Source organism: Oncorhynchus tshawytscha, linkage group LG33 (genome assembly GCF_018296145.1).
Source record: "Oncorhynchus tshawytscha isolate Ot180627B linkage group LG33, Otsh_v2.0, whole genome shotgun sequence".
NCBI classification, from domain to species: Eukaryota; Metazoa; Chordata; class Actinopteri; order Salmoniformes; family Salmonidae; genus Oncorhynchus; species Oncorhynchus tshawytscha.
In genome coordinates, this window is record NC_056461.1 from 3068295 (window position 1) to 3090499 (window position 22205).

Sequence of the window (22205 nt, forward strand, 5' to 3'; positions counted from 1 at the left end):
CCCCTCCTACCCTTTCCTTTCCTCCCACCTTTCCTCCCACCCTCCTCCCTCCCACCCTTTCCTCCCTCCCTCCCACCCTTTCCTCCCTCCCTCCCACCCACCCTTTCCTCCCTCCCACCCACCTTTTCCTCCCACCCTCCCCACCCACCCTTTCCTCCCACCCTCCCTCCCACCAAACTTTCCTCCCACCCTTTCCTCCCTCCCTCCCACCCACCCTCCTCCCTCCCTCCCTTTCCTCCCTCCCCCACCCTTTCCTTCCTCCCTCCCTCCCACCCTTTCCTCCAACCCTTTCCTTCCTCCCTCCCTCCCACCCTCCCAACCTTTCCTCCCCTCCCAACCTTTCCTCCCACCCCACCCTCCCAACCTTTCCTCCCTCCCTCCCACCCTTTCCTCCCTCCCTCCCACCCACCCTTTCCTCCCTCCCTTTCCTCCCCCTCCCTTTCCTCCCTCCCTCCTCCCACCCACCCTTTCCTCCCACCCTTTCCTCCCTCCCACCCTTTCCTCCCCACCATCCCCCAAACTTTCCTCCCACCCTTTCCTCCCTCCCTCCCACCCACCCTTTCCTCCCTCCCTCCCTTTCCTCCCTCCCTCCCACCCTTCCTCCCTCCCTCCCACCCACCCACTTTCCTCCCTCCCTCCCACCCTCCCACCCTTTCCTCCCTCCCCTCCCTCCCTCCCTCCCACCCTCCCACCCACCCTTTCCTCCCACCCTCCCTCCCACCTTTCCTCCCACCCTTTCCACCCTCCCTCCCACCCTCCCTCCCGCCCTCCACCCTCCCTCCCACCCTCCCTCCCCCTTTCATCCCTCCCACCCTTTCCTCCCCCTCCCTTTCCCCTCCCACCCTTTCCTCCCTCCCTCCCCTCCCACCCTTTCCTCCCTCCCTCCCACCCACCCTTTCCTCCCTCCCTCCCACCCTCCCTCCCTCCCAACCCACCCACTCTTTCCTCCCACCCCACCCTTTCCTCCCTCCCTCCCTCCCTCCCTCCCACCCACCCACCCACCCCCTTTCCTCCCTCCCACCCTCCCTCCCACCCTTTCCTCCCTCCCTCCCACCCTTTCCACCCTCCCTCCCACCCTTTCCTCCCGCCCTCCCTTTCCTCCCTCCCACCCTCCCTCCCACCCTTTCATCCCTCCCACCCTTTCCTCCCTCCCTCCCACCCTTTCATCCCTCCCACCCTTTCCTCCCTCCCTCCCACCTTTCCACCCTCCCTCCCACCCTTTCCTCCCCCTCCCACCCTTTCCACCCTCCCCTCCCCCACCCTCCCTTTCCTCCCTCCCCCTCCCACCCTTTCCCACCCTTTCATCCCTCCCACCCTCCCTTTCCTCCCTCCCTCCCACCCTTTCCTCCCTCCCTTTTCCTCCCTTTTCTCCTTTCCCTCTTGCTACATCTGACCTTGCAGAGTGGGGACCACCATTTCACACAAATCACACAGACTCTCCTGCCTGTCAGACTGCACCAAACAGAAAAAAGGAAAAGACATTTTAATGGAGAAACGTTCCCTGCAGTTCCTGAGAATTTCTTCTAGAGGTCAGTAGTGGACTGAGAGTTTTCTTATTTGTAGTCTTTTGTTTCAGCGTCTCACTAACATTATGTATCATGAATACCTGGGACCACGCATTCTTAAAAGGCTTAAAACGGATGACGAACTAGTTTTGAATAAAAATGTCCGCTAAATGGACTATATTATATTGTTATTATGAATAGAATCCCATTGAAAGAAAGCGCAGTAGCCAAAGACTACCACATACTTTTCTCTATACAATGCTTAGCCAATAGACATTGGTGGTAATACTGTTAGTGCCGTAGTGAATGAGGGATACGTTACCTCTTGTTTTAGTGTAATCCTGGACATGATCTCTTTGTGGTCAATGAGAGAGAGCTCATCCACTTCCTCGTCGCAAGGCGCAGAGTCTGTTGACTTCTGCCTCCTAGACCGATAGACAGAGACAGACAGACGCACCATTAGATCAGTGTACCTGGATTTATATACATAGAAATAGAATGATTACCTATAATAGAATAGTCACCCATGGAAAATGTTCCATTCAAATTGATGAATGGACTTTGTCTCTTCTAATAATTCTCTCTATGCTTACATATAGAATTGGTCATTAATCAGTATCCATTTAATTCAATTGGCGTTTAATCTTCTAGGATTACCGGATCAAGTGATGACGTAACGGCTGAACGGGGAGAGTGTTTATGTAACCCTAGTGGCCACTCAATCCCTTACCTGTCCTTGTCCAGAGCCTCCTTGCTATTGGAAGAGGGCATCTGTGGAGAGGGGTCTTCAAGGACGTCGTCAGCAGAGTTGGGCTCCTGTTGGGGAAGAGTAAGCTCTGTCAAGGTAGGATGAGGAGCAGGACACATGGAACACCAACACATCATGTACACAAATGCAGTCTTCATAAAGTAACTGTTGGCACAGCTAGAATGGAACAGGTAGAAGATATTAACCACTGATACAGGATCAGATTTTGATCATCCCCCTAATGGTTACTGTTAGGATTGTGGATTGAATGATTTGATCCTAGATCTGTGGTGAGGACAAACTCAGCAAAAAAGGAAACATCCTCTCGCTGTCAACTGCATTTATTTTCAGCAAACTCAACAAGTGTAAATATTTGTATAAACATAACAAGATTCAACAACTGAGACATAAACTGAACAAGTTCCACAGACATGTGACTAACAGAAATGCAATAATGTGTCCCTGAACAAAGGGGGGCAAAATCAAAAGTAACAGTCAGTATCTGGTGTGGCCACCAACTGCATTAAGTACTGCAGTGAATCTTTTCCTCATGGACTGTACCAGATTTGCCAGTTCTTGCTGTGAGATGTTACCCCACTCTTCCACCAAGGCACCGGCAAGTTCCCGGACATATGGCCCTAGTCCTCACCCTCTTATCCAACAGGTCCCGGATGTGCTCAATGGGATTGAGATCCGGGCTCTTCGCTGGCCATGGCAGAACACTGACATTCCTGTCCTGCAGGAAATCACGTACAGAACGAGCAGCATGGCTGTTGGCATTGTCATGCTAGAGGGTCATGTCAGGATGAGCCTGCAGGAAGGGTACCACATGAGGGAGGAGGATGTCTTCCCTGTAATGCACAGCGTTGAGATTGCCTGCAATGACAACAAGCTCAGTCCGATGATACTGTGACACACCGCCCCAGACCATGACGGACCCCCCTCCTCCAAATCAATCCCACTCCAGAGTACAGGCCTCTGTGTAATGCTCATTCCTTCGACGATAAATGTGAATCTGACCATCACCCCTGGTGAGACAAAACCGCGACTCGTCAGTGAAGAGCACTTTTTGGCAGTCGTGTCTGGTCCAGCAACGGTGGGTTTGTACACATAGGCGACATTGTTGCCGGTGATGTCTGGTGAGGACCTGCCTTACAACCGGCCTACAAGCCCTCAGACCAGCCTCTCTCAGCCTATTGCGGACAGTCTGAGCAGTGATGGAGGGATTGTGTGTTTCTGGTGTAACTCGGGCAGTTGTTGTTGCCATCCTGTACCTGTCCCGCAGGTGTGATGTTTGGATGTACCGATCCTGTGCAGGTGTTTTTACACGAGGTCTGCCACTGCAAGGACGATCTGCTGTCCGACCTGTCTCCCTGTAGCGCTATCTTAGCCATCTCACAGTACGGACATTGCAATTTATTGCCCTGGCCACATCTGCAGACCTCATGCCTCCTTGCAGCATGCCTAAGGCACGTTCACGCAGATGAGCAGGGACCCTGGGCACATTTCTTTTGCCGTTTTTCAGAGTCAGTAGAAAGGCCTCTTTAGTGTCCTAAGTTGTCATAACTGTGACCTTAATTGCCTACCGTCTGTAAGCAGTTAGTGTCTTAACGACTGTTCCACAGGTGCATGTTCATTAATTGTTAATGGTTCATTGAACAAGCAGTGTTTAAACCCTTTACAATGAAGATCTGTGAAGGTATTTGGATTTTACGAATTATCTTTGAAAGACAGGATCCTGAAAAAGGGCCGTTTCTTTTACTGCTGAGTTTATGATCTAGGTTGAGTGTTACTTACTCTGAGGCAGAGTGGCAGCTCCCCGTTGGCCTGGCTGGATGCGTACAGGTTGACATACTCACCCTCGCCACCCTCGTCCACACTCTATGTGAAGAGAAGAGGGACGACCATGGAATTAAACAGAACACATTTTTATCTCTATGGGGACAGCAAGCTCAGAGGTAAGATGAGGCATGGAGAAGCACTTCCACTCAACTACATTGTGTTGTATGGTTTCTACTGGATGTAACTGTCAATAATTGGCCACCAGGTGGCACTGGTGATTAGTGTTTAGTCTGTACAGTATTTCAGTAAAATTTGTGTCTGTTACACATGATAGTGAATAGGAGAATAGAGTCACAAGGTAGGGTAATAAAATAGCCAAAATAAAAGGTCTGGAGTTAGATTTGTCTGTCTGTCTGCCTGCCTGCAAGCTCACCACTGCCGAGGTGTGGAGGAGAGAGTCAGTGAGAAGAGAAGTGGTCTCAGAGGAAGGAAGACAGACGGCCACAGAGCCCAATAGGTTGGCCAGGGAACAGTCGGGCCCATCCCCGCTGCCAGCCAATAGGGTGGCATTGACCAAGGCGACCTGGTCCGAGCTCTGCGATTGGTGGAGAGTAGGAAGGGAAACCAGGAAGAAGGAGAAAAGAACAAGGTAAAGACAGCAGATAGGATCAGGTCAAAGCTGAAAAGGAAGTGAAGTTGAAAGTCTCCAGCACCTCCTAAGCTCCTACTAACTTGGACTAATGTAATTCAACATACTATAACAATAAATTGAATGATATCAACCTTTCTATGATAGAACACACAACACACCTGTGTTCGTGTTTGTCTGAGAATGTGTGTGTAAAACGTTGGGCATATCAACCCCGTCATGTTCCTGCATACATACCAGCACACACAGAGCAGCCAGCACATAGATCACTGATAAACACACACACACTGGCATGCATGCTCCCCCCACACACACACCTACAGCACCTAGGGTATGCAAAAGAGGAGGGAGAACGAACTATGATGTTTCCACTGAAAACTTAAGGACAGCTTATTTTCTTTCCATCCAACAAATGTTCTCCATACTATTCTCCACAAACATACAACCATAAAATATACTTGACAACACAGGTCTGCGCACACACACACAGACAGAGACAGACAGACAGACACAGAGACAGACACACAGAGACAGACAAAACAGAGACACAGAGACAGAGACACAGAGACAGAGAGACAGACAGAGAGACAGACAGAGAGACAGACAGAGAGACAGACAGAGAGACAGACAGAGAGACAGACAGAGACACAGACAGAGAGACAGACAGAGAGACAGACAGAGACACAGACAGAGACACAGACAGAGACACAGACAGACAGAGACACAGACAGAGACACAGACAGAGACACAGACAGAGACACAGACAGACCGACCGACCGAGACACAGACAGACCGACCGACCGAGACACAGACAGACCGACCGACCGAGACACAGACAGACCGAGACACAGACAAAGACAGACAGACAGAGATAGACAGACAGACAGAGACACAGACAGACAGACACAGAAAGAGAGACAGAGAGAGAGACACAGACAGACAGGCAGAGACAAACAGAGAGAGACAGGCAGAGACGGACAGAGACAGAAAGAGACAGAGAGAAAAAGAGACAGAGACAGAGAGAAAGAGACAGACAGAGAGAGAAAGAAACAGAGAGACAGACAAAGAGACAAAAAGAAACAGAAAGAGACAGATGGACAGAGACAGACAGTGACAGACAGGCAGAGACCGACAGAGACAGTGATCGACAGAGACAGACAGTGGCAGAGACAGACAGTGGCAGAGACAGACAGTGGCAGACAGACACAGAGACAGACAGACAGACAGACACAGAGACAGACAGACACAGAGACAGACAGACACAGAGACAGACAGACACAGAGACAGACAGACACAGAGACAGACAGACACAGAGACAGACAGACACAGAGACAGACAGACACAGAGACAGACAGACAGAGCGTAGAATAACAATTTTCCACTGAAATTACATTGTTGGCAATAAATCAATTCCTTTAAATGACTCCCATCTCCATGACATCGCCTCAAAACATCATGCCCCGAGGACTTGAGGAATGTGAACATTCCACTGGCAAACACACAGGGTGGGGGGGGAGGCAAGATATGTGTATCAGAGAGAGGAGGGGGGAGATGCTGTGATGTTGAAATTAAACTAGAAATAATGTTGGATTTGATTTAAGGGGCAGAGGCCAGCAGGAAGGAGAAAGGGGTAGAGTAGGAGGTGGTAGAAAAACGAGAGAGGACGAAGAGGAGAAAGACGAGTAGGACAGGAGGAGGAATCTGTTTTACATCAGACCAGGTCCAAATGGCATGCATTCCTCTAGATTCCACAGGAAGATACACACCATTTCTCTCCCCCCCCGACCTCCTCAATGTGCCCCTCACACCCAGGGGTCACACGGGGTCAGGCCACACCCTAAGACCAACATCATCCGCCTCCTATCGAATAGAGGTTTGAGGTTATGAGATGGAAAACCGTGTCAAGTGTTAACTCGGTCATGTGCTCAGCTACCCACCACAACCTCATTTATCACCAGGTTTCTATCTGCTATAGAGGTCCCTGCTTTTGTAAGATTGTCATTTGGGACTCCTCTGACTCCACTTGTTCCACATAACCACTTCTGTGCCGGTTGTTTTCAGGGAAAAATTTAAAAAAACATCAGAAATGCATTACTTTGCATCTTATGATAAACCGAAGTATTAAATGCACACGTCAGCACACACACACCATGTGTGTGACGATAGCACACCGCTATCGTCATCAATGTCGGAACCATGCCAGAGACCAACAACAAAACACAGGGACCATGTGCCATTCAGGACAATCAGAACCACACCTCCTGGATCCAGGGAAATCATACAGGCAGTTCCACACAACACACAAGATCACAGCACCAAACGGAACCAGAACACACAGCACACGGGAGGACCAGCCTTTGGGCCACCGGGGGCCAATCAGGTAGACTCACCATGGGCATGGTCAGCGAGGAGTGTCCACTAAGGCAGGAGGAGCTAGAGACCGATAGGCTGAGCCCCAGGCCAGAGCCCACCTCCTCTGCTGCCGCCACCAATGAAGGGTGGAGGTGGCACGGCAGAGAGGAGGATGAGGAAGAACAGGGGGCGGAAGAGTGGGAGGCCTGAGGAAGAGAGAACGAATGAAAAAAAGGAGAGGGGCAGTGAGAATAGAGGGAGAAAAATAAGAATTAAAGAGAAGATGAGAGAAAGGTAGAAGACACAGAAAAAATAAAGACAGAACTTTATCACACTAAGAAGAGAACGCAGTGTGAAATCAAATCCCGTTTCAGAATCAGAGCGATGAGAAAGAAGAAGGAACCCCCACACTACCCTTGACCGTATCACTGCTCTTTAATAAGCTTTACGTATCGGCCTCACAGCCTTCGTCAGAGCTATAAAAGACAGAGTTAAAGAGAGTTAAGTTGATAGCATTAGTACAAAATGAAGTCTTGCAGAAACGTCTACCACAGAAGAAGAAACACACAGAAGACTCCTTGTTGCGGACACTGAACATGAAGCCAGCCACAGGGTCATAAAAGGTCATTGCTAAGCGTCATCTCTAGGGGTTGGAACAACACAAAAGAGTCGAGACCTGTTTAGCCCATCGCTCAAACAGTGTTTGGATCTGACCATCGTCTTGCTCTCTGAACTGTGTTGCTTCAAAGAAACCAGGTCAAACTACACACCTCGAAACAGGAGAAATGGGATTTTCGCTTCCTCTCCCTTTCTCTTGCCATCTTATTATCCGACTGGCAGACCTTCTAAATTGCTTTTAATTTTCCCAAAGCCGTGTAAAGTCAGAGTTTTTTTTAAAGCCTGTAACATGTTGGCTTATTGGAAGGCAGGAGGAGGACTAGGAGATACAAACAGGCTACACCCTCTTCAAGCCCCCTACACCACCAGCCAGGAGAGACAGAGGAGACAGAGGAGGAGGAACAAGGAGAGAAATACAGTTGAACAGTACAGTACAGTAAAGTGTACAACAGAAATCCTCAAACTAAAAGGCTGCGGTTGGTGGTTTGCAGAAGGAGAACAGCGGACCAGAGCATTACTCTGTCGCTCAGTGGTAGGTTATGTATAGTATTGTACTGTAGTGAGGTCTGCAGGAGTCTCAACGTGAAATCCAGGCATGGAATTGGAATACAAATCTCCCACAGACATCCATGCATGATTTACATAAATATACTCCAGCAAACTATTTTCATTTTCTGGGTTTCTAGTTGTGGATAAATCCGGCACTAAGCTCAATATCCACTCAAGGGTGCAGAATCCATTGCACCCTTACTGGCTCGCAGTCAATAGCCCTGGAGTCCATTGGGCAGTCCAGTAGCCATCTAGTTTCTACCCATGTGTAGTCTTTAGTAAAATGGCTGACAAACCACATGACACCAGTGTGTAAAATCTAACCTCTTTTATACCTCAACCCACAGCCAAGTTGAACCAATCTCCATTAACCTGAAGAAGGTTGGGCCAATCAAATCTATCTGACCACCCCCTGACCTCCTTAGCCCCTCTCCCTGGGTTCCCACCTCCATTGACTGATTGACCGACCGGACTGTCAATCAGACAGACGTCTCAACTAACCTAGGGCAACCAGGACTAAGATAAAATGACTGGATTTGATAGAGAGAATGATATTGAGAAAGGCAAGTCTCAACTTGTCTGGTAGGGGTTACCAGCGACATACACCACGTAGAGCGAGAAAGCGAGAGACAAACTGAAGTGGACTGGGGGTAGATGGAGAGATAGAAAGAGAGACGGATCTGAACAGAGGAGGGGAGAGATGAAGAGAACACTGATGAGGAATGGATTCCTGGAGGAAGGGAGCTCTGGAATACTGTCCTTCCCAGCCAACCAGCCAACAACCACTACACTAGCACAAGTTACCTCAGAGTTCTTCTTCTGGGTCGTGTTCATCAGGCCTCAAACTGATGAACAAGGACTGAAACAGGAGAGGGACTACCTAGAATTGTCCAATAAGAAATGCTCTATTTAATTTAACTGTTATATGTTGCGTGCCCTCATGAACACGACCCTGCTTCACATTCACCTCCATAGGGGGTAGTTTTGTTTTATTAGTTGTACGGGATACACATGGTATACACTGTACAACTAGAGGCTTACTTGCAGGTTCCTTCTTAGTGATGCAACAACAATAAGAAATAAAACAGAAGAATATGAACATAAAAGTAAATGGCTCAGTAGAATAGAAAACATTTTGGCTTAACTATAACACAGGAAGGCACAATTTGTAGTCCAACATTTACATGTTTTGGGGTAGGGGGATTTGGGGGCAAGTGTTAAAATAGTTTATAGTTGACACATGTTCCACACCACTGGTTGCCAATGACATATAGACAGGGGTCAACTGTCCTCTGGGGTGTTATACAGCATATGACCACCGTGGGAATCGGACCTCTCACCTTTGACCTCCAGGCAATAACTACTGTTGTGATCTCTACAGCATGCAGCACCATGACCTCACTGTTTCACCACAGGGGGCTTAAACTGTCACCTTTTACATTTCCTCATTTAATTGTTGATTTAAAACTAAGTTAAAAGTGTTAAATCACCAACCTTAATAAACTCCTACAAGTAAAATATGTCATCATTCAGCACTCAACCATGACTGGATGTCGACCTGGAAAGGAGACCTTACACAAGAAACCTTTGGATCCAAATTCTCCACGCTTTCCCAGTGTGCACTTGCTCGCTCCACCATCATAACCAGTGCATCAATCTCTACGGAGGATTGCGAAATTCCACTGGTGAGGTCTGAGGCGGTCAGTAAGGGTGAAATAATGTGTGATTGGGTGGTGAGGACTTGAGGAGGAACACACACACAGACACTCACCAGCTGCCTCTGCTTGGGGGGCAAGGCGGGAGGCGGGAAGAGGGGTACGGGCAGGGGCTCGTGGACCGAGTCGGTGCTGCTGAAGGAGTCATTGAGGCCGTAGACGTCCTGGAAGCGCTTGTTCCTCTGCTCGTAGATGCTCTCGCTCTGCGGCGTCTGGTAGAACACGGAGGGCTGGGGCTCCGAGTAGTCCTCCACAAACTGCATGTACGCCAGGACTGAGGGGGGGGGGGCATGGCGAGACATTAAAAGTTATTTCAAGTGAATGGTTAATATGCACACTACCATGCATCAATCTTATGTGATGCAGGGAATTGTAACTGCAAGAATTAGCGTAATCATAGACACGATAACTGCCTTAAACACAATATTAGCTCTGCATGTTCCTAAGATAGGAGTGAGGTCATGTAATGTTAAAAGGGGTCAGTTTGACAAGAAATGGCATAGCTTGACAGGAAGTGGCATCATAGTTCAACAGTCCCGAGTGGATCAGTTGGTAGAGCAGGTAGCTTGCAACGCCAGGCTTGTGGGCAATGTTCCCTCAAACATTTTTTGGCACTGAGCAAATTTCAGGTTTGCTGAGTGCAAAAACCATCAAAAACTATGGAGAAAATGCCTCCCATTACATTTTAACATGGACATAGCTGTTCTATCATTCAGCCTACAGTAGCAGCCAATGTGTGGTGTTCAATGTAGGCCTACATTCCATGAGACCTTTGGGCTTGACATTAACCCGTTTATCCACTTCACCTTCAGACAATGAGGTGACTGAACATGTTATTGTGTTGTTTGATGCAAGAAACCATTTTGCAAAATAAAATGCATTATTATTCCCATACCATTATTACAGAGAATCAGACACATTATGCTACCCTCTGCCTATTGGCCACTTAGCTTATTCAAGCCCGTCTCAAAATGCAACACTGTCCCTTTAAGGCAAAAAATAAGCTCTTCAAATATGTCTAGAAATGTACACATTTTGCGCTTTTGTAAAAGCAATCACTCCTCTATTGCTGACTACAAATGATCTATAACGACTAATAACTCACTAACTAGCAAAGGATATGAACAAAATGCACACTTGGCTGCAAGCAGCTTTCGCTTTGACCTCAAAACAAGCTAATCTACTCACGACCGCTCATGCTGTTAACACAGTCCAGTTCAAAGTAAACGGCAGAGATCCATAATTGGCAATGGTCTATTTGCATATAGGTTTACTGCAGCTCTGATTTTTTATACCACACCGGGCTGAGTAGAGCATGTCAATGCAATAGAAATCCTACCCCGATGCATTTTGCCTGCAACAAAATCTTTTGCATAGTTAGTTCTGTTTCGGTATGTTGCATTGAAAGTGACTAATATTGCGTTGATTTGATCACAATACCCACAGTAAAGGCAAACATTGATAGTCTTAACAGGGAGAACTCTAGAACAGTGGTCACCAACCTTTTCTGGGTCAAGATCACTTGGGATTCAAAATGCAAACAGAGATCTACCGCTCAGATTTCTTTTGTTACACGACTTAAAAATGTAAACCTATGCAACATTAACCAACTAAAAACAGCAATGAGGTTTGTGCAGTGAGCTATAGGCCCACCGCACATTGGCTTTGCTTGAATTCCCCTGCCGATGCATTCTTGTTCGGGGACATAAAAAAAAAAAAAAATGATTTCAAAATTTGACGTAGGCTATATGATCGCACTGGTAATTGATCTGTTGTGAATTGATCTACTTGTGAAGCACAGCTGAGTGAGCATACATTTAAAGAATTTGCTTTTTATTTTATTGGGCTGATGCATTGAAATGGTCCGTTTCAGAGGAGGGAGAGAGCAGCAGACTGAGGGTCCACCTCTCAACATCCCTCCGCTATACCTTACCAATAAGGGACAGAGTCTTCCAGATGATGGCAAAACTAGAGTCGCACCGCATTATTTCTGCCTCAATATTAAAAAAGACCCCGGCCGCTAATCAAATCAAATGTTTTTATAAAGCCCTTCTTACATCAGCTGATATCTCAAAGTGCTGTACAGAAACCCAGCCTAAAACCCCAAACAGCAAGCAATGCAGGTGTAGAATAATAATAACACCACAAGCCTATAGATACACTTTCCTACTCTTTCATCACTGCTGCAGTGCTTGTTGTAGCGCTGAGTGGAAATAGGAAGAATACACATTTTATGGCTTAGAACTGTCAACACTTTTCTGAGTAACAACTTAAACATGAACTCACTCATAAAAACAGTATCTCTTTGCTGTATTCGTTGACAGTCTCTCTCCAGCCATGGTTTTAAACGTTTTGAAATCTCAGAGTATCAACTTTGCTGTAGCTTTCTTTGATGCCTGCTACATTACTGCAGACATGGTCATCTAAGCCATCTGATTGGCCAGCGGTAGGCCTATAGCGCAGTTGATTTGTACTCTGGGCACGCTAGGAAGGCGGGCCGTTCGCCTACCTGGAGTGCAGGGCAGCTGAATCGGGTGCATCTACAGCCAACAGAAATCGGATGCATCTACCGTTGTTTACAGAAATGTTTTGCGATCGACTAGGAATGCCTTGGAGATCGACCAGTCGACCCGTTGGTGACCACTGCTCCAGAAAGTTGAGTGAAGTTCAATCTCGTGCTTCTCTCTGTGGGATAATATTTATGAAGGGCTACTGCGCCCACGCAGCTTAGAGGGAACATTGGTTGTGGGTTCGATTTCCGCTCTGGAGCGTCCACTAAATGACAAAAATGTAAATATAAAAAATGTCAACAGGAAATGACATCATAGCTTGGCAGGAAGTTACATATTTGCGACCTCTGTACCCAACTGCCAGTGGATCAGGAGTCCATTGTGCTTGTCCTGGAGTTACACTTCCTCTCTCTATTCTCTGTGGCAGATTTCTTAAACATGAGTCATGCATGAATGACACTGCAGCTAAGTTAGCACTCTAACCACCTCTCTCCCTCAGTCTCTATCCTTTCCTCCTTCAATCTTCGTCTTGTTTCGTTTCTCTCTCTCTGTGTTTTGCTCAATTATCTCCCTAAACCATCTCCTTCCCTTCCTCAATCATCCTCCTGCTCTTTTTCTTTCCTTCTCTCTCAATTTTCCTGTAATTCTCTCTCTTCCACTCCTATTCTTTTCTCCCCCACACCCCATCTCTCCATCACTCACCGTGCTTGTTCCTCTTCTCGGGCAGCGGCGGTGGACTAGAGGGAACGTCTGCATTCTCGCTGGCCAGGTACTGAGCCACAAACACGCCCCCGTTGCTCTGGGGCATGGGTGAGATGGGCGTGAAGAGGGGGAAGGGGGGTGTGGGGTGCAGCAGCTCCTCTTCCGACAGGTTATCGTACTGCGAGGGGAACCTCTCGTAGAGGGGCCCCCGCGAGGAACCACCCCAGCACCCGTCCGGATAGGGCGACACCTGGGCGCTGCGCCGCTTCTTCTGGGGTAACGCTGGAGGCGCGCTGAGGCGGCAAGGGTGCAAGGGGCTGATGTGAGAACCGGGCTGGGGGGTCCAGTATTCGGAGTGGTGAGGGTGGGGGGCGGGTGGGGAGCTAAAGCGGGTGGGAGGAGGGACGGGGGAGGATGACTCGCTGTGGGACTCAGGGAGGGGCGACAGAGAGGTGACCCCTGAGGGGGCGAGGGGGTCCCCAGTGAAGACTGAGAGGTCCTGGTGGAGGAAGTCATAGTCCGGGTCATAACTCTCCGTGTTGTCTGAAGAGAAACAGAGGAGAGATCGAGAGAAAGAGGGAAACAGTCTTTGAAATGCAGTATTGGTGGTTACGGTTAAGCTGTTGACATTTGAAGTGAGTATTTTAAAAATAGAGTGCTCTCATGTGTGAGAGAATATGCCTCTGGGTAAGATAAGTGCACACGTAAAAAATGCCCCGCCCCCAGAATTTGGGGCAACCAATCGCAGCACTCCGTTGGATAGTAACCGTCTCTAACCAAGCTCGTGTCCGTCATCCTCACACAAGCTCTCGTTTCAAATGCATGGAAGCCAATGAGGGCAAAATTCCGACATATATATATGTCGGAAGTTTACATACACCTTAGACAAATACATTTAAACTCAGTTTTTCACAAATACTGACATTTAATCCTAGTAAAAATTCCCTCTCTTTGGTCAGTTAGGATCACCTCTTTATTTTAAGAATGTAAAATGTCAGAATAATAGTAGAGAGAGTGATTTATTTCAGCTTTTCTTTCATCACATTCCCAGTGGGTCAGAAGTTTACATACACTCAATTAGGATTTGGTAGCATTGCCTTTAACTTGGATCAAATGTTTTGAGTAGCCTTCCACAAGCTTCCCACAATAAGTTGGTGAATTTTGGCCCATTCCTCCTGATAGAGCTGGTGTAACTGAGTCAGGTTTGTAGGCCTCCTTGCTCGCACACACGTTTTCACTTCTGTCCACACATTTTCTATAGGATTGAGGTCAGGGCTTTGTGATGGCCACTCCAATACCTTGACTTGGTTGTCCTTAAGCCATTTTCCCACAACTTTGGAAGTATGCTTGGGGTCATTGTCCAGTTGGAAGACCCATTTGTGATCAAGCTTTAACTTCCTGACTGATGTCTTGAGATGTTGCTTCAATATATCCACATAATTGTCCTCCCTCATGATGCCATCTATTTTGTGAAGTGCACCAGGCCCTCCTGCAGTTCTATTTCTATTTCATCAGACCAGAGGACATTTCTCCAAAAAGTACGATCTTTGTCCCCATGTGCAATTGCAAACCGTAGTCTGGCTTTTTTATGGCGGTTTTGGAGCAGTGGCTTCTTCCTTGCATATCGGCCTTTCAGGTTACGTCGATATAGGACTCGTTTTACTGTGACTATAGATACTTTTGTACCGGTTTCCTCCAGCATCTTCACAATGTCCTTCGCTGTTGTTCTGGGATTGATTTGCACTTTTCACACCAAAGTACGTTCATCTCTAGGAGACAGAACGCGTCTCCTTCCTGAGCGGTATGACGGCTGTGTGGTCCCATGGTGTTTAAACTTGCGGACTATTGTTTGTACAGATGAACGTGGTACCTTTAGGTGTCTAGAAATTGATCCCAAGGAAGAACCAGACTTGTGGAGGTCTACAATTTTTTTTCTGAGGTCTTGGCTGATTTCTTTTGATTTTCCCATGATGTCAAGCAAAGAGGCACTGAGATTGACAGTAGGCCTTGAAATAATCTGAATAATAAATGAAATAATCTGTCTGTAAACAATTGTTGGAAACATTAATTGTGTCCTGCACAAAGTAGATGTCCTAACCGACTTGCCAAAACTATAGTTTGCTTAACAAGAAATTTGTGGGGTGGTTGAAAAATGAGTTTTAATGACTCCAACCTAAGTGTATGTAAACTTCCAACTTCAACTGCATGCGTGTGTGTATATATACAGTGCCTTGCGAAAGTATTCGGCCCCCTTGAACTTTGCGGCCTTTTGCCACATTTCAGGCTTCAAACATAAAGATATAAAACTGTATTTTTTTGTGAAGAATCAACAACAAGTGGGACACAATCATGAAGTGGAACGACATTTATTGGATATTTCAAACTTTTTTAACAAATCAAAAATTGAAAAATTGGGCGTGCAAAATTATTCAGCCCCTTTACTTTCAGTGCAGCAAACTCTCTCCAGAAGTTCAGTGAGGATCTCTGAATGATCCAATGTTGACCTAAATGACTAATGATGATAAATACAATCCACCTGTGTGTAATCAAGTCTCCGTATAAATGCACCTGCACTGTGATAGTCTCAGAGGTCCGTTAAAAGCGCAGAGAGCATCATGAAGAACAAGAAACACACCAGGCAGGTCCGAGATACTGTTGTGAAGAAGTTTAAAGCCGGATTTGGATACAAAAAGATTTCCCAAGCTTTAAACATCCCAAGGAGCACTGTGCAAGCGATAATATTGAAATGGAAGGAGTATCAGACCACTGTAAATCTACCAAGACCTGGCCGTCCCTCAAAACTTTCAGCTCATACAAGGAGAAGACTGATCAGAGATGCAGCCAAGAGGCCCATGATCACTCTGGATGAACTGCAGAGATCTACAGCTGAGGTGGGAGACTCTGTCCATAGGACAACAATCAGTCGTATATTGCACAAATCTGGCCTTTATGGAAGAGTGGCAAGAAGAAAGCCATTTCTTAAAGATATCCATAAAAAGTGTCGTTTAAAGTTTGCCACAAGCCACCTGGGAGACACACCAAACATGTGGAAGAAGGTGCTCTGGTCAGATGAAACTGAACTTTTTGGAACTCTTTTCAAAATTGAACTTTTTGGCAACAATGCAAAACGTTATGTTTGGCGTAAAAGCAACACAGCTCATCACCCTGAACACACCATCCCCACTGTCAAACATGGTGGTGGCAGCAACATGGTTTGGGCCTGCTTTTCTTCAGCAGGGACAGGGAAGATGGTTAAAATTGATGGGAAGATGGATGGAGCCAAATACAGGACCATTCTGGAAGAAAACCTGATGGAGTCTGCAAAAGACCTGAGACTGGGACGGAGATTTGTCTTCCAACAAGACAATGATCCAAAACAAAAAGCAAAATCTACAATGGAATGGTTCAAAAATAAACATATCCAGGTGTTAGAATGGCCAAGTCAAAGTCCAGACCTGAATCCAATCGAGAATCTGTGGAAAGAACTGAAAACTGCTGTTCACAAATGCTCTCCATCCAACCTCACTGAGCTCGAGCTGTTTTGCAAGGAGGAATGGGAAAAAATTTCAGTCTCTCGATGTGCAAAACTGATAGAGACATAACCCAAGCGACTTACAGCTGTAATCGCAGCAAAAGGTGGCGCTACAAAGTATTAACTTAAGGGGGCTGAATAATTTTGCACGCCCAAATTTTCAGTTTTTGATTTGTTAAAAAAGTTTGAAATATCCAATAAATGTTGTTCCACTTCATGATTGTGTCCCACTTGTTGTTGATTCTTCACAAAAAAATACAGTTTTATATCTTTATGTTTGAAGCCTGAAATGTGGCAAAAGGTCGCAAAGTTCAAGGGGGCCGAATACTTTCGCAAGGCACTGTATCTCTCGATCTATATATGCCTGTGTGTGCATCCCTACCCAGCGTCTCACAACTAGTATTTTGGGAGCACCGTCCGCTGTCCTGTTCCATGGAGCAGAGATGCTCGTCAGACTTGCTGAGCTTTCCTATGCTGCTGCAGGGCGAGAGGCGCGGGGAGTTGCCCCTGTACGACTGGCTACCGCCTGAGAAACGCCTCTGGAGGAACTCCTGCTCATAGTCCTGCTGCTGCAAAGACACAGAGACAGACAGGCAGGTGGACAGACAAACACAATGAAAAACAGACACAGATGTCAGCAACACAGTTTCAGGAAATAAGAGAGACCTTTGTGGAGCTAGGATCTGTTAATGGCTGGCCTAATCAAGTCTGATCACTAGTCTGTATCGGCCCATTATAAACGCCTGGTAATCCACCCTATTCAACACCATAAGTTTCTCTAGACCACTGTACTACCATTACCATTGGACAAGTGGAATATGTGGGTGTTACTCAACAATAACCTTACAAAGTACTGGTATGTGTCTCTGGTGAGGTGTGTGTGTTGGTACCCGTCTATGGACGCTGCAGGGCAGGCTGGAGCCACGGCTCATGGGGCTCACCACTGCCACCCGGGTGGGCGACGGGGCCGACTGGCGCTTCTTTGGGGGCAGGGCTGGAGGAGGACTGGAGAGAGCGAAGTAGGATGTATGACCATCAGTGAGAATAGACATTTTTCGGCAGTGTATGGGGTCAATTTGAATTTCAGTTTACTTTATGAATTGACTGACTTCAATTCAAATTGACCCCAACCCTGTTTTTCGGGCTTCTGATGCACAACCAGGCTCACAAATACAAGTAGGGGCATTGGTACACACACACAGTTTACTGCTCCTTGAGCTGGATGACAGTAGCTACATTTCCCTCCAATTGGAGACAGATTTTCATGTGACGAAACTACAATCCGCATGAAAACAATATGCACATTTCCCCACCAGAGATGAGTTTCCATTAAATTGATCTGTTGTGGATGAAATCTTCTGCGTCATTACCTATTGCACATAAACATTTGAATGGGTTTCCATCGTGTTTTCAACTCCACTGATGGTTTTGTCAAAAAATAAATGTTGTGTATATGCCCACTCTGGTCTTGGCACGTGTGCTCTAGCTAACAGCTGGCACATACAGTGCAGGTGGGATAACACGATGACATTATTATGGACAAAAGAGAGAGATTATTTTTATTTGTCAAAAGGCAGCCAAAGCATCGATCATCATTGACACTAGAATAAGACCCTAGATATTCATTGGAAAGCAGCATTAATCACTCCATGCACTTTCACCACCTTGTGAAGTTCATCATAACTTAATGAATCTATAGCCTAATAAACAGCATTCTTTATTGAGTCGTAGTGGGAGGACCACACAACATATCATCGCGTGAATCTAATTTGACTTCCATATGATGGTTATTATATCAATATTTGCGCATAAAGGCATTTCCATTGCATCTCTCGCGTAATACATTTTACAGACCTTGTCTAGCGTATTCTGTTTTGTCGACATATGGAAAGTTGTGCTGTTTCCAACATGTACTTTGCTCGCATAAAAAGGTTGGCTGGAAACCTGGTTACTGAGGGGTTATTATGGTCAAATCCAGAGGTGGGACCAATTCACTATTATTCGAGTCACAAGCAAGTCTCAAGGTCCAAGTCTCAAATCAATTCCCAAGTAGAACCGGTCCAGTCTTGAGTAAAGTCCAAGTCGTCCATACAAAGAGGAAGTCAAGTTGAGTCAAGTTTTTTCAAGTAAAAAAAAATAAAATATCTATACAGACAAGGACTTGTTCAACTACCAATCTTTGTCTATTTATTGAGGCTACCAGACAGCCCTTTCATTATTTTGTCTACAACACATTGATTATTAATTTAAACATATTCCAATTGCAAGCTTCATAAGTAAATTATACATTTCAAGCAATTTTGACGTACCAAAAGACCAGTCGGCCGATGCTAGTAATTGTTGCTTGATGCCCCATTGCTGGTGAGCTTGCAAAGTAATGGGTTCATATTCTTGAGCACCTCGTTTATGTGGAGCTGAATAGTCATTTATGGCAAGTCTCTCTCCCTACAATTTTATGTTTGAGCCGTACGCAATCCTACAGACCGCTGTACAGAAAATCAGCGATCTGTTCGGTAGTTCAGTGGTTTCCAATCCTTTTGACCTGGGACCCCCAAAAAGCAGTGGTTGAAAGCTTGCGACACCCGCGCATGCACATGCATATTGCGCATGCGCGCAATCACTGCCAAATGTAGCCTGTCATTACAGCCATAAACGCAGATGCATTTTCAAAACGCAAGACACAGAAATAAACTGCATTTTAACCCTGCATTTTAGCTTAAAGCCATTCATGTTAGCAGTCAATATCAACTAGGGATATTATGTCACATTGTCACTTCTCTGGAGTCCAGAGTAAGCAGGATGATATGGCCTACCTACATGCGGCAGAGTTTGCAGGACTGAATGGAAAGCATGATCTGTCTGTAGCCTTTTTCTTCCCCACAAAAATGTATTTTCCAGAATATGTTACATCTTCATCCCATAAGTATCGAAGGTACAATGTTAAAGCTATCTTTAGACATATAGCCAGTACCACCACTGAGGTAAATAATTAGAACCCACCCAAACTAGGCCTATCTGAAATATGAAATCACCAGGTAGCCTATTGTTTTGGCAAAGATACATCCGTAGCACATTTCTAAATGGTATTTTATATGGATTGTATTCATTTACGTAGGCTACTCTGTTTTCTCCAGGCAAAACCAGAGAAAATTAAACAAGCGCTTTCTGGTCTGCCTTTGTACACCAATGCTGATGACTGGCTATTGGTCAAGAGTCAAGACCTGCAACTCTTTGGTTCTAAAGCACAGATAAGATGTTTTTTTTAAATAAGAATTTGGTCCAATGCCGTAGGCCTATGTTAGTGACCAGATCGAATAAGCAAAAATGAGATACAAATGGTAGTCTATATGTAGCCGATTAAAATAACCTTCTCAATGCGCTAGCTTGTTGCTTGACAATTTGCTGGTCAAATCAGAGAGCCGAGTAAGCGTTTCACTAGCCAACACATTTTTCCCCCCCAAGTGTGATACGGTCTCTGGCTGCGTGGAGAGTAATCCACGGAGACTCTGTGCACACAAAAAGAGTGACAAACCTGGTCAGATCATTTAAAGCCACCAGTCTCAAGTCAAAGTATCAGTCAAACTATCAGGTCAAGTCATCAAATGTAACTTGAGTCAGACTTGAGTCCAAGTCATGTGACTCGAATCCACACCTCTGGTAAAAATCAGCATAACGTGCTTAATGCCTCGTTTTCAATGACATCCGGAAGTTGGTCCTTCCAGGTTATCACACTGCAATCACCACAAGTCAATGTCAGGTTAAAGGCACAGCATAAAATCAGCAAGCCATGGAGACCATGACAAGGAAAGTAACAGGGTTGGGGTCAGCTTCATTTCAATTCCAGTCAATTCAGGAAGTACACTGAAATTCCATTTGGTGTACCTTTTAAATGTTACACAAAGGATTTGTTTGAATTTTTGTATTGTATAATGTCAGAAAATGTCCAATATACATCTGGTGCTAATTGTGAAAGTGTTTCACAGTATTATTTCCCCACTAGTATTATGGACATTCTCTGAAATGAAGAAAATCCTGTGTGTAACACTTTTAAATGGAATTGACCCTAGAAATGGATGACATTCAAGATGTGTACACACCATAGACATACATAGATACAGTTGAAGTCGAAAGTTTACATACACTTAGGTTGGAGTCATTAAAACTTGTTTTCAACCACTCCACAAATTTCTTGTTAATAAACTATATTTTTGGCAAGTTGGGTAGGACATCTACTTTTGCATGACACAAGTCATTTTTCCAACTATTGTTTACAGACAGATTATTTCACTTATAATTCACTGTATCACAATTCCAGTGGGTCAGAAGTTTACATACACTAAGTTGACTGTGCCTTTAAACAGCTTGGAAAATTCCAAAACATCATGGCTTTAGAGGCTTCTGATAGGCTAATTGACATCATTTGAGTCAATTGGAGGTGTACCTGTGGATGTATTTCAAGGCCTACCTTCAAACTCAGTGCCTCTTTGCTGGACATCATGGGAAAATCAAAAGAAATCAGTCAAAATTGTAAACCTCCACAAGTCTGGTTCTTCCTTGGGAGCAATTTCTAGACACCTAAAGGTACCACGTTCATCTGTACAAACAATAGTACGCAAGTAAACTCCATGGGACCACGCAGCTGTCATACAGCTCAGGAAGGAGACGCGTTGTCTCCTAGAGATGAACGTACTTTGGTGCAAAAAGTGCAAATCAATATATCGACATAACCTGAAAGGCCGCTCAGCAAGAAAGAAGCCACTGCTCCAAAACCGCCAGACTACAGTTTGCAACTGCACATGGGGACAAAGATCATACTTTTTGGAGAGATGTCCCCTGGTCTGATGAAACAAAAATAGGACTGTTTGGCCAGAATGACCACCGTTATGTTTGGAGGAAAAAGGGGAAGGCTTGTAGGCCGAAGGACACCATCCCAACCGTGAAGCATGGGGGTGACAGCATCATGTTGTGGGGGTGCTTTGCTGCAGGAGGGTCTGGTGCACTTCACAAAATAGATGGCATCATGAGGGAGGACAATTATGTGGATATATTGAAGCAATATCTCAAGACATCAATCAGGAGGTTACAGGTTGGTCGCAAATGGGTCTTCCAAATGGACAATGACCCCAAGCATACTTCCAAAGTTGTGGCAAAATGACTTAAGGACACCAAAGTCAAGGTATTAGAGTGGCCATCACAAAGCTCTGACCTCAATACTATAGAACATTTGTGGGCAGAACTGAAAACGTGTGTGTGAGCAAGGAGGCTTACAAACCTGACTCAGTTACACCAGCTCTGTCAGGAGGAATGGGCCAAAATTCACCCAACGTATTGTGGGAAGCTTGTGGAAGGCTACCCAAAACTTTTGACCCAAGTAAAAAATGTAAAGGCAATGCTACCAAATCCTAATTGAGTGTATGTAAACTTCTGACCCACTGGGAATGTGATAAAAGAAATAAAAGCTGAAATAAATCACTCTACTATTATTCTGACACTTCACATTCTTCAAATAAAGTGGTGATCCTAACTGACCTAAGACAGGGATT

The 22205-nt window shown here is 45.8% G+C and overlaps 1 protein-coding gene across 3 annotated transcripts in view; it reads right to left on the bottom strand.

Annotated features, from left to right (window-relative positions):
- The window catches only part of LOC112230757 (rap guanine nucleotide exchange factor 1), a 98660-nt gene that overhangs the window by 9808 nt on the left and 66647 nt on the right, over positions 1-22205 (bottom strand). For 2 of the 3 annotated variants that reach the window (XM_024397025.2, XM_024397024.2), the window contains 9 exons: positions 17553-17667; positions 17045-17231; positions 13131-13673; positions 9975-10192; positions 7075-7242; positions 4469-4630; positions 4051-4134; positions 2236-2321; positions 1828-1930 (listed from right to left, as the gene is read on the bottom strand). In XM_024397025.2, the coding sequence (XP_024252793.2) occupies positions 1828-1930; positions 2236-2321; positions 4051-4134; positions 4469-4630; positions 7075-7242; positions 9975-10192; positions 13131-13673; positions 17045-17231; positions 17553-17667 (1666 nt within the window). The remainder of the gene's footprint in view (positions 1-1827; positions 1931-2235; positions 2322-4050; positions 4135-4468; positions 4631-7074; positions 7243-9974; positions 10193-13130; positions 13674-17044; positions 17232-17552; positions 17668-22205) is intronic. The other variant, XM_024397026.2, reaches the window with a different exon arrangement.